Source organism: Protopterus annectens, chromosome 2.part2 (assembly GCF_019279795.1).
Source record: "Protopterus annectens isolate FY-2018-M chromosome 2.part2, PAN1.0, whole genome shotgun sequence".
Lineage (NCBI taxonomy): Eukaryota > Metazoa > Chordata > Ceratodontiformes > Protopteridae > Protopterus > Protopterus annectens.
The window spans coordinates 540,623,508-540,637,463 of record NC_056730.1 but is presented as its reverse complement, the minus strand read 5'-3'; the positions used below and the strand labels follow the sequence as shown (position 1 = coordinate 540,637,463).

Sequence of the window (13,956 nt, the reverse complement as noted above, 5' to 3'; positions counted from 1 at the left end):
GTGGAATATTATCACCCAAAAGGCATGTCATTAGAGGTGACCTGCAGGGTTCTGTCCTAGGTACCTTCCTCTTGGGCATCTACTTCTGCAACATGAAAGCAGATGTCAGTGGACTATAAGTACCCATATTTGTTGATGACTCTAAACTGAATGTCATTAGCAACTCTCTCACAGAGATTTATATTCATATAAGTATTGCCAGATCCAACAGTTTGTCTACTGAACACATCCCTAAGCTCAGTGTCAAAAAATGTTGTATGATGTAGTTGCTTTTGGGAAACAAGTCTATCTTATAGAGATTACCACATAAACAGCAACTCATTTATGACCAACAAAGTCATTAGAAGTGAAATAAAAAATCCGAACACAACGTGGAATCACCACTTTAATGGCACACTGACAAAACATCCCAACGACTAAGCGCTTTCACCATACAAATGGCTTCATCAGAGTAACGTTGGGTAAAACAAACACCATTTAAATAGTATATAAACCTGACAACTGACCAATCCGCATTCAGTGACATCATCACAAGTAAAATACAAAAATACAATAAAAATAATAATAATCATAATAAAAATGAATAAAATGAGCTGTGCATATATCAAAAACATTGATAAAAAAAAAAAAAAAATATATATATATATATATATATATATATATATATACACACACACATAATGAAAAAGTTTGAGATAATGTTTTAAACAACAGATGCGTTTGCTTAAGTATAGGAAGAATAGCTATGTTGTCATTTAAACCTGGTGGATGCATGGCATTAAGCCTAAACTGCCACATGGTCTTAAGGTTTTCCACCTTTAATTTTAAATCACCCCGTCTTTCATTACTCTTAACCTTGTCAATGACAAAGAAGATAAACTTTTTAAAGTTAGTGCAACTTGTACTATGCCTATATAGTGCACTGTGGACATCTTTAGTTCTAATAGCTCTGACATGTTCAACTATTCTATCCCTAAGTCAACGTACAGTTTTGCCTACATAGTAACCAGTGCAGTTGATACAGGCTGCTACATATACAAGCATGTTAGTATTACAGCTGCACCTCCCTGGGCAACTTAATGTACAGCTGTAACTAGAAATAGACACATATGGGCCATCATTGATATACTTACATGCCCTACATGTCCCACACTTGTACATTCTAGATATAAGAGGCTTACGAGTGGAATTTTCCATAATGTCTTTAACATTTCTCCCTCGACTGTACAAGATCCTGGGTTTAGAACCAAGTATGTCCTTACATGAGTCTTTAAGACCGGAATGCCATGCATTATTTATGGCTAGAACAATGTCCCGGACAAGGTGGTTATACCTAAGGACCATTGTGGCATTGCTGTCATACTGATTTTGAGGGGATCTCTCGGGGAATCCGGCACTAAGAATAGGCTGGTAAAGGGTGTTTCTCTTTTTCTGAACTTCATGTTTGACCCCTAAAGTTAATTTCAGGGGATACCCCCTATCTAGAAACATCCCTACTAGTTGAAACAACTCGCTTTTAAAGGTGTCAGCATTACTCACCAGCCTAGACAACCTTACCATCTGTCCCTTGATGATCCCCTTCTTCTGATGGTAAGGGTGACAACTATTGAAGTGGAGCATAGAATTAGAAAACATTTTCTTCCTATGAATACCACTTTCAAGGGTCATCCCATCAAACTTAAGATGGATGTCCAAATAATTGATTTCACTTGGATGCCAAAAATTTGTGAACCTGAAAAAAGTAATTGTATTATTTAAAAATTCAAGGAATTCATTGGCTTCCTGCTCATCCCCCTTCCAGAGAATCAAAATATCATCCAAAAATCTGTTACACAGCAAAATCTTGGACATAAATTGTGAGGTGAAGATAAAATTCTCTTCCTAATACAGTAGTACTAAGCTGGCAAGCATGGGAGCACACCTTGCTCCCATGGCTACCCCTGCTATTTGTTGGTAAATTTTCCCTTCAAAGAGTAAAAATATTTACAAAATGAATATGCCATGGAAAAATAGTGGGTTATAAGATCATTGGTGGTAGGGAATAATTACTAGTCCTCACATAGAATATGAAATATGCAGAGCATTTAAATATACCCTTTAAAATCAGAACTGGTGAGAAGGTTCTGAACACTGTGCTGTCAATTTGCACCCCCCTGGCATTTTATTTCAATATCCAGTTAAATTTATCCTTTTTGCAGACTACAGAAAGAATCTATTTTGAGATGTGGGTTGTATCTTTAATATATACAGCCAAATTATTAATATATGATTTCTCATTTTATTGACCTATATGGGTCTATATTATAAAGACAAATGCTTACTTACGTGAATACCTAAACGTTGACCCGTCTTCATCGAACCGCATATACACCGAACACCCTAAACTGCGAAATTCAAAAAGTTGAACTCTCATACTTGTTCCACCCCACCGCATGCTACATACTACCTACACAAACAAACTAAATAAACCACATACATACACTAAGCAAAACCCTACTTCTAACCCTAAACTAAACCCTACTTCTAACCCTACACTAAACCTTACATATACCACCATGTGTGCACTTAACTTAACCCGCACCCTGACCCTAAGGTCTGTAACTATTGCACACTTACCTTAAAAAGCTAAACCCAAACAAACAAAATAATCCACACACATACACTTAACAAAAACCCTACACTAAATCTAACATACATTACTATCTATGAACTTACCTTAACCTGCACCCTAATCCTAAGGTCTGTAACTATCTCACACTTACCTTACGGAGCTATACCGCAGAAGACCAACCATGATGATTCAACGTTTCCGCTTTTGCGCTTCTGGACGATCGATGTTTTCACGGTTCAATGAAGACGGGTCAACATTTAGGCATTCACGTAAGTAACCGTTTATATATATATGTATATATATATATATATATATATATATATATATATATATATATATATCTATATATATATGTTTCTTTTATTCCTCACCACCTGCATTTGCCAGCAACTAGGTTGGCATGTTATATAAAAATTCAAATAGGAAGGAAAGAAAATTAGTTAATGTACACATGAATGAATACGTTGACAAGGGTTGAAAGTAACCAAAGAAGAGTATAGATTACCTTTTGTGCTGCACTGTTCCTCAGCCTGTTTTTCTGTTTCTTGTGTATCAGCAGCATTCTGGCCATAAAAGTAGGCTTCCACCTGTGTAGCCTGGCACTGTGCAACTGGGATAGCATGTTCTGATATTACTGTGTCTTCTTGTTAAAATGTAAATCACACAAGAAATGCTATGAGTTTTTTTTTATTCCACAATATACACAAGCCTACTGATTATATGTAGATCCTTGTTCTAAACAAACACCAAATATGTGGCCATCAAATGAAGCCAATTAATAAAACAAACTAGACTCAGAGAAATAAAACTAGCTTATTCATAGTAATAAAATGATGGCATTTGAAGAACACAACCCTAGGAATTCCCTCCAAATTTTCTGAAGGGATTCTTTAGCTTTTGCCAGCCCTAGAGCTCATTCCTTCTAAGTATTTCACTCAGTCCACCAACTCTTTATGTCTACGAAACTGTCACATCCTTTAATCTGCCAAACCTGAAACCAAATACAGTTTTAACATTTGCTAATCTCACTGGTTCTAAATGATGATTAAAAAGAGAATGTGATGCAGACGAAGACTCAGGTTTTTACATACACCTTGAATGCAGTTCACTTTACATATATACACTGAACAGATCTGTAGTAAAGCAAATGAGAAAGGTCAGGCAGCCAAATGCAAAGCAATACTCACATATGGCCTTGGTGATACAAAAATCAGTTTTATGATTAGGCTTACGGATAGGCAAACACTGTCCAAGTTCAACAACTGAAGAAAGTGATATCTGCTCTGAAACAGACTCCCCAGTCACATAAAACAAAGTTCATCCCTGTCCATATTCAAATGCAATTTGGATCGATGGAAGGGAAAAAAAAATACCCCAGGACTGCTCCCTGTTCTACTAATGGAAAGAGTCATCTCCTAAATGCTTTACGACATGCATGGGCCCCTCTCAAATTATCTGTGGTTAAATCCTAGTTTTTCTCATTGGGGTAATATACGATTATCGACCATGGGATGGGTAATGCCAATCTCTAACCAACTGGGATACGTTAGCAAAAAAGGGAAATTGGTTTGACTTGAAATGGCCCGCAAGGGCAGGTAGCCTCATACTGACCTATGACCCTATGAAGAAATGGCATGCTGGCAAGTAAGACAACCTGGAATGTCTTGTCTGCAGGGTTAAAAAAAAGTTCTGTGACAAACTGCAAAACCATAAGTCACAAAGTGAATTTGGTGCTCTTATAGTAAAATATATTTCATACAGTGCCTACAACAGACCATGATTTATTTCATTTTTCCTTTTTTTTTTCTTTTTGGTTTTATATTAGAAAAGTTTTCTCTAGGCTTCAATGGGCTATATTAATTGCTTAACTTTCTACTGAAAAGTGCTTTAGGTAATTTGTACCAGATTTTGTGAAATGAGTGTCCTGTGGGTACCCTTCTAGACCAGTTTTGTGGTCATTTATTTATATATTTTTTTAATGTTAGTTCAATTTTTAATGTAGGTTAACTTTTTTGAGGATTATGTGATTATGCTAGCATTTGTAAATGTTAAGCTTAGTTACTTAACTGTGCCCTTTTTGCCAGAAATACTATTTTTAAATGGTTAGTTCAGTGTTTTATTTTACATTTTATTCTTTATTTTCTTTTTACACTTTAAAAACAATGATTTTCATGCTATCAAGAAGATTTAAATACATATTGTTCTTTTTGTGGGTTCTCTGCGTGAACAAAAATGTGCAGTGTCTGAAGGTAATTTTTATATTAGAGTGAAACGGTAATGCAATCCACGATTACTTTATTTTTTTTTCTTTTTACAACTCATTCCAAACTACGTAAAGATTTGGGTTTGTGGGATTGTTTTGGGTGAACCAGTGTGTTCTGGGGAGTATAATAAGTGTCCACTTTGTGTGTGTACAGCATTTGAACTTTTACTTTTGTTTTAAGTGAGCAGCTTAAATGCTGCTTGCTCAAAGAATTTTGCCATGTTTGATGACATGCCAAGGGTGTAGATATGTCTCTGACAACATGCGAAGAGTGTAGATAAACTTCTGATGATGTGCCAAAGGTGTGGACAAACAATAAAACAGTCCCTTGTGTTTTCCACATATTATCGCTAGTCTGCAGCCTTTCACAAATGTATAATGTAATCTTCTGATAAAGAGTACGTGCTGTACTGAAGTTCTTAAGTGTGTGTGTGTATGTATATGTGTGTGTGTATATATATATATATATATATATATATATATATATATATATATATATTTATATATATATATATATATATATATATAAAGATACATCCTAACACCATAGTTCTGGGTGACTTTAACTACCCAAGCATTGACTGGGTGAATTACTTGTGTTCAAACCTAGCTGCCCAAAGTTTCCTTGACTTTGCCAACTCCAGTGCCTTGGACCAGCTAGTTGACACTCCCACCAGGGGCGCCAACATCCTGGACACGGTGCTTACAAATATGGAAGGTCACTGTAGCTCCCCCACTGTGAGTTTATCCCTGGTGAGATCTGACTACAAATCAGCCTCATTTGAGGTAACTATCACACCTGACCCTCCCCTAGCAGCAACTAGACTAAAAAAACTTCTCCAAACCAGACTATATTCTCTTACGTGATGATATAAATAGCTTCATTCCACCTCTCACCCTTAGACAGAGCAGGCAACAATGCCAAGCTCTACTCCAATGCCCTACACAAGCACCTGCATAACTGCACTGATTCGGCAGTACCTGTTAAGACCAAAACAAGCTCTTCAAGGAAAAGCAAACCTGCCTGGTGGACAACCACCATTAACAGGCTTTACAATAAAAGGAAGAAACTGCTGTCCAAGTGTAAGAAGGAGAGAGATCTAAAATGGAGACACTCCCTACTCAGCTTAAATAAGCGAATAACCCTTCTTGTGAACTCCTTCAAAGCAAACTATGAATCCAAGTTAGCTTCCTCATCCAAAGGAAGCCATAAGGCATTCTTTAGTTACAACCGTAACCTAAAAGGTAAGGCTCAGACTTGCGCTGAACTGGTAGTTATTGGTAACACATACACTGAGCCAGTGGACATAGCTAACCTGCTAGCCAATAGGTTCGGTGAAAACTTCACTCCCCCGTCCCCACCACACGTACTTCATGACATCCCTACTACCTATCCCATACCTTGTATCTCTAAAGAACAGGCCATAAATGCCTTATCTAAGGCCAAAAACACAGCATCAATGGGACCTGATAACATCCCAGGCTGCATCCTACATGGGCTCAAACAAGAATTAGCAACACCATTGGTTACTCTTTTCAATCACAGTCTAGTTACTGGCTTCATCCCAGCTGAATGGAAAACCGCCACTGCTACCCCCCCTGTACAAAGGTGGTGATTCTACTGACCCCAGGAACTACAGGCCTATTAGGCTGACTAGCCTTATTTACAAGGCCATGGAGAGAATCATCATCAACCTTATCAACAAAGATATAGGTAATCTCCAAACACTAGATCCTACCCAGTTTGATTTGTCAAAGGGAGATCATGCTTGTTAAACCTGGTAGACTTCTTCGAGACAGTTAGAAGGGCCCTGGAAGATGGGAAATCTGTGCATACAGTCTACCTAGACCTGATCATGGCATTTGACACTATCCCACACTCAGGCATCATTGACAAACTCTCCCAGCTAAACATCAACCCTTACATAGTGTAAGGTGGGTTGCGAACTGGCTCTCTGACAGAACCCATACAGTCAAAATAGAAGAACCCACCTCCAACAGCAGACCCGTTTCCACTGGTGCTTCACAGGGATCTGTCCTGGGACCTCTACTGTTCTGAATCTATTTCTCCGAAGTACAACTAAAACCAAAGGACTGCGGCTGACAAAGTTTGCTGATGACTGCAAACTGGGTTCAGTCATAGAATCTCCAAACAATGTCAACATCCTTCAAGAAGGTCTTATGCAAACAAATGATTGGTGCCAAAATTATGGCCTCAAACTCAATGCAAAAAAAATGTATTATCATCCCTTTCACTAAGAGCAATGTTCCTGCAAATTACCATATCAATGGTAATACCCTAAGTACGCACTCATTGGTACGAGATCTGGGCACTCAGGCTGACAGAAACCTTGCCTTTGATCACAATGTCAAAATCCAAATATCTGGTGCAGTGCGAGTAACAGAAGACCAGGAACCAAATGGAAAACGCACCAAACAAGCCTGTATACGAACTCTGTTTATTGCAGTAAAAAAGTACAGTTTTGTACCTACCATAAATGTAGATGTTCGAGGATCCACATTGCTGCAGTCCTTACTATTGGGTAGTCCGCTGTCCAGTCGGCCCGAATACCAGAGTATATGGCTGACGTCGGTCAGGGCGCATTAGACTGACGTCAGTACGTCAGGGTACTAATGCGCATGACCGACGTCATATCCTCAGTCTTTTCTTGCCCCAGATGTCAGAAGACCCTAAAAAGACAAGGCTCAAAATACCTGCACCAAAATTATGTACAATATATATATACAAAAATATATACAAAAATATCAACATATAACCTCACCTACACAACCACCCCTAAACACAGAGGGGAAGGAGGGAGGGTAAATTGGACTGCAGCAATGTGGATCCTCGAACATCTACATTTATGGTAGGTACAAAACTGTACTATGTTCTTCGTTCCACATTGCTGCAGTCCTTACTATTGGGTAGAATCCCAAAGCAGAGGTAAGGGAGGCTGGCAAATCATAAAGAAGTAGGAGCTGACAACATGCCTTGCAAAACAGCTGTGGCAAAACCAGCCCTAGACTTAGAGTAGATAGGAAGGTGATAATGCTTAGAGAAAGTATGCACTGAACTCCAAGTAGCTGCCTCCAAAATATCCTTAGTTGCCACCCCTTAGAAATGCTGTTGAAGTGGCAGTAGCCCTAGTGGAATGAGGCCTAATCCCAGCTGGAATCTCCTTGCCATGATGGGAATAACAAAATGCAATGCAAAACCCAATCCACCTAGAAATAGTTTGTTTTGACACAGGCTTGCCCTGAACTCAAAGCAAAAGAAACAAACAACTGCTGAGACTGCCTAAAATCCTTAGTCCTGCTTAAATAATAACGCAATTGCCTGTGTACATCTAAAGTGTGCAAAATCTTTTCCCCTTTATTTTGGGGATCTGCATAAAAAGTAGGCAAATGAATAGTTTGGTTTAAAGCCACACTAGAAACCACCTTAGGCATAAAGGAAGGATTAGTACGTAATGATACCCTATCCTTATGGAAAATCAAAAGGGCTCTACTGCCATAAGGGCCTGCAACTCAGACACCCTTCTTGCAGAAGTAATAGCCAACAGAAAAGCAGTCTTCCATGACAAGTATTTCAATTCAGCAGTAGCCGAGGCTCAAAAGGTTGTAGAGTAAGTTTTTCCAACACAAAATTGAGATCCCAAGCAGGAGTAGGAGCTCATTGGGGGTCTTATATTCTTTGCCCCTCTAAGAAACTGCTTGAACAAAGGATGCGAAAACAATGGTGGGTCACAATCATAGTGAGCTGAAATTGCTGCAGCATGAATCTTAATGGAAGAGAAAGACAAACCTTTGTCCAATAACTCAGTAAGATATTGAAGAGCCACACTCAAATTAGGCTCAGAAACCTCCAAATTCTTTGCTGTACTCCAAAATAAAAATCTCTTCCATTTTTCATGTACACTTTCCTTGTACTAGGTCTTCTAGCTTCCATAATCACATTTAAAACTTGTTGAGGAAGTTGAGACCTGCTGTGTTTCAACACAGAATATGCCAGGCTGTTAGATGAAGAGAGTGAAGCTTGACATTGAGCAGATGACCGTCCTTCTGAGATAACAGATGAGGAATCAAAGGTAAAGGCCATGGAGGCTTCCTTACCAGAATCCTTAGTAGTGGGTACCAGTGTTGCCGAGGCCAATCTGGAGCTATCAAAATCATCCTTGGCTTGTCTTGTCTGACTTTTAATAGCACCTTTGGAAGAATAGGCAGAGGTGGAAAGGCATACACATGAAGGTTTTTCCAAATGAAAGACAGAGCATCCACTTTCCAAGCTGTGCGATGAAACCCCTTTGTGCAAAACTTTGGCAGCTGGTGGTTTAGTGGAGAAGCGAACAGATCTATGTCTGGAGTTCCCCATGACACTGTCAATTTCTGAAATACATGAAGATCCAGTTTCCACTCGTGGGGATCCATGATTTGTCTGCTTAACACATCTGCTAAGGAGTTCTGTGCTCCTGGCAGAAACCTTGCCTGAAGAGTTAGTTGCAAGCTTAGCGCAGTCTCCCATAAAATCATTGCTTGCCTGCATAGAGGATAAGAATGTGTTCCCCCTTGCTTGTTGATGTACCACATGACAGTTGTGTTGTCTGTTAGAATCAACACCTGCCCTGGAAGAAGTAACTCCTTGAAAGCCATTAATGCAAACTGGACTGCTAACATCTCCTTCATGTTGATATGTAGATGCTGTAGTCTGGCAGGCCACTTGTCTTGTATCCACTTTCCATTTAGATGAGCTCCCCAAGCAATGTCCGAGGCATCTGTCGTTAAAATCTGACTCGCCTCTGGCCGGGTCACAGAGAGTCCCTTGTTTAGGTGACATTCCTGAGCCCACCACAAAAATTCTTTTGAAGGCAAGGTATTATTTGAATGACAGTGTCCAAATCCTGGCAGTGCTGTGTCCATACATTTTGAGATACCATTGTAGCTTCCTCATATGCAGTTTGGCATTGGGAAGCACCAGAATACAAGATGCCATGAACCCTAATGCTTGAAGGACTGTCCTTGCAGTCAGCACGGACTGATGAGATAGTTGATGGAAGTAAAGTGATAGACTCTTTTGTTTGTCCGGGGTTAAAAGGCCATCTGGGCTGCTGTATTCAGTCTCACACCCAGAAAGCACATGTCTTGAGAGGGTACTAGACTGGACTTTATTTCGTTCACAGAATACCCTAGGCATCTTAGCACTGCTATAACATATTCCAGATGCTGTAGAAGGTCTTCCTTTTCTTGAGCCAGAATCAGGCAGTCGTCCAAGTAAGGATAGATTTGAATTCCTTGTAGCCTGAAGTAAGCTATCACTGGAGCCAGAACCTTTGTGAATACTCTGGGCAGTAGATAAGCCAAAGGGCAATGCAGAGAACTGATAATGAGAATTTCCAGCTCGAAACCGCAGATACTTCCTGCAACTTAGCCTTATAGGCACATGAAGGTAAGCTTCCTTGAGATCTAAAGTTACCATCCAGTGATCTTTGCCCAGCAGAGGTAAAAGCTGTTGTAACGTCAACATCTTGAACTTGGGAATGTCCAGATAAGTGTTGAGGAGAGATAAATCCAAAATTGGTCTCCACGTGTTCCCCTTCTTTGGTACTAGGAACAGGCGAGAATAAAATCCTAGGCCCCTTTCTGATACAGGGACTGGCTGAATGGCCCCCATCTGGAGTAACTGAGAAATTTGCTTGTGAGCCTCTGTTCTTTGTGGAGGAGGAACGTTTGGCATGCCTTTGAAAGGGGGCATTGTATGGAAATAAAACCTGTAACCGTGGTGAATGATATCCAACACCCATCTGTCTTGAGTAATTAAATCCCAATTTTCTTTGAAAAGAGACAGTCTTCCTCCCAAAGGAGCTGCCAGACGAGAATCTACTGGCAGCTGAAAAGGCAGGTCATTGGGTCTGTTTACGAAAGGACTGACCCCTGCCCTCACCAGAAGTCTGAGCAGGTGAACTCCCTGTTCTAGGCCTAAAAGAACTTTGAGCTCTGCCCCTACCACGTCTAGACCTACCCCTAGACTGAGAATCATAAGCAGGATATGTCCACCCCTTAGCAGGCCAATTTCTACTAAACTTCGGTGGCTGCACCTGCAAAAAATCTTTAACAGTTTGCATAGACTTAGCTTTGTCCTCCATTTTCTTTAAAACTGCTTCCACAGGCGAACCAAACAACACATCAGACTGTAAAGGAGCATCCAAAATCCTTGTCTTAACATGCTCAGCTAAATTCTGATCCCTCAACCAGGCATGCCTGCGAAGAACCGAACTAGTGGCAACCACCCTCGAGGAGGCCTGTACAGCATCAAAACCACATTGCAAAGAATGCTTACCCACTTGTTCAGACACATGAACCAAATCCAGCAACTCTTTACACTCAATACCTTCCGCCAAAGCATCCACCTTAGATTTCAATTGTGAAAGGAGATAATTTTGATATTTTAGCATGTGAAACTGACAATTCAACGCTCTCATGGCTAGAGTGGAAGAAGTATACACTTTCTTTCCCCACCTATCCAAAGCCCTTGCCTCTTTATCAGTGGGAACAGGATTTTTAACCACAGAGGCCTTAACACCTTTAGGCCCCTGAGAAACAGTTTCTGGGTCCGCCCTAGGACTCTTAAACAAATACTTATGAGCTTCGGGCACCCTATAGTACCTATCAGGTTTAACAGGAGCAAGAGGCAAAGAGTCAGGGTTCAGGGAAGCCTCTGCAAAAACATCTTCCACCACATTCAACACAGGAGGTATAGCTAAGGGCCTATGCTGGGGTAAAACAAGAATTCCCTAAGCCTTTTCCTGGAATCAGAGTAATCCTGGCCTTCCCATTTAAAGTGCTCCCTCATGGAATGCAGAGTCTCTGAAAATGAGAAATCCTCAGGAGGAGAAGCTGTAGGAGTGGAATCATCCACATCAGAATCAGAATAAAGAGGATACTCCTGCAAATCTTCCGCAGAAGACTCAGAAGCCTCTGAACCCTGTTCAAAACTATCAAACTCCGGTTCCACCCTAGGCCTCTTATCAGGAGGGGGCATAGAACCTCTAATCATAGTAATCAAATCTTCTGCCATTTTAAGCATATGTTTCTTAGGTACAGAACCCGAAATGCTAGGAGAAGCCCCCACTGAAGCCGAACTTGGCCTACCTCTCAAAGAAGTTTTGGCAACTACCTTGGGAAGAGAGGGAAGAACAGTTACCTGAGAAGCCCCCTCAGCCTGGCCTACCTCCTGAGAAGGCACATCCTGTAACAGTAAAGTTTCTGCCTGAGACTCCATAGAAACTCCTGGCAAAACCTCTGGCTCCACTGAGCCTTCTAAAGAACCGACGTCCAGGACTGCCGGTTCATCAACCCTAGGCTTCGCTGTTTTGTCCTTGCGCTTCTTGGACGAAGCGGGCGTCGGAGCATCCGACGGCATTTTATAATTGCAACACTTCCCAAACACTAACCTGGCACAGTCTAACCTCCTCTTAATAGTGCGTTTGTTAAACCTAGCACAAGAGCGGCAACCAACAACGTCGTGCTCAGGCCCTAAACAAGGTATACACAAGGTATGGTAATCCCTATGAGGTATCTGTTTCCCACAAGAAATACAGTTATTCACTTTTTCTGACATCCGGTTAAATACTGAGGCAAGAAAAACCAAAATGTTCCCAACGGGTACTTAGCCAACTCTGATTCGGTCTGAAACTCCGGTTTCGGAAATATTTCAGAACGCCAACCTGCACTCGCAAAACTGCTTCTGCATCGGACCATGCGGCAAAAAAGACAGAGGATATGACGTCGGTCATGCGCATTAGTACCCTGACGTACTGACGTCAGTCTAATGCGCCCTGACCGACGTCAGCCATATACTCTGGTATTCGGGCCGACTGGACAGCGGACTACCCAATAGTAAGGACTGCAGCAATGTGGAACGAAGAACATCATACCAAGATTAAGCGCTATCGTCTTTCACATAGAAGACTTCATCAGAATAAAGCACACTGATTCAAGAACCATTTTTATACCAGTACATGTTACAAAATAGATAAAATTGAGCCAATGGTATTGTCAAAAAAGTCATGTGTAAAATGGTCACATGAGCAATATTAAATACACAGGATGTTAAAATTTAAGCCAACTTAGCTTTTTACAAATAAAACACTGTTATACATTAAATACCTTCCACATATGTTTAAAAGTGCAGGCACAGTAATGCATGTAAAAGTGTTAAAATACTTAAAAGTTTCATATATTTTTCTTTCAGGACTGGAAGTATTGTCAAGGAATCATTTATACCTGGTGGAAAATTGGCTGCTAGTCTGAGCTGCCAAACCAGCTCTTTTACTTAATAAAGTCTTTCAGTTACCCCCCCCAAAAAAAAAAAAAAAAAAAAAATCTATGTCCACAGTATCCAAAATACCAAATTTAAAACCTTTAAAATTAGAATAAGTGAGGGAATGCCTATATAATGTACTTGTATCCTTCTTGTTTTTAACATCACATACATGCTCATAGATTCTGCTTTTCAACACCCTCTCCATTTTCCCAACATAGAATCCATTGCACGTATCACATAGAGCAAGGTACACCACTCTGGTGGTAAAACAATTTCCTTTCTTGAATATAACCTTAGATGCCATCTTATTAGCTAGCTGGGTTTGAGGTGCTTTGAAAATATAAGTCTACTGGGAGCACCTCCCACAAGGTGTTGTACCACAAACACCTTCTATCAGTAAATTCAACTTATTTTCCGTAAGATGTTTAATATTCATGCCCACCTTGCTGATAAAAACCTGTTTATCTCCCACTGCAGTTAACACATCATTATTTACCCTAAATATACTCCAGTTCTTTTTTAATATGTTTTTCACTTCATATGATATAGGACTGTATTGCACTATAACATGCATGTTCATAAATCTTTGTTTCACCAGGATCTGTGGGGGCTATATTAGTTGATGGGTGGTTTCCTAACAGGGACTTATATTTTTTTCCCCATCCTGTGTAAACCTCCTCAATAATTTGTTCCACCATCTGTTTAGGATATCCCCTTTCTAAAAACAGATCTCTTAATGTGAAAAATTCCTGCCTCACA

The 13,956-nt window shown here is 40.2% G+C and overlaps 1 protein-coding gene across 4 annotated transcripts in view; it reads right to left on the bottom strand.

Annotated features, from left to right (window-relative positions):
* LOC122795706 overlaps positions 1–13,956 on the bottom strand; it is a 1,598,363-nt gene that overhangs the window by 221,619 nt on the left and 1,362,788 nt on the right. For 3 of the 4 annotated variants that reach the window (XM_044064005.1, XM_044064007.1, XM_044064006.1), the window contains exon 12: positions 3,117–3,254. The exons of the other annotated variant lie outside the window; for it this stretch is intronic. In XM_044064005.1, coding sequence (XP_043919940.1) covers positions 3,117–3,254 — 138 coding nt within the window. The remainder of the gene's footprint in view (positions 1–3,116; positions 3,255–13,956) is intronic. 4 annotated transcript variants of the gene reach the window in all.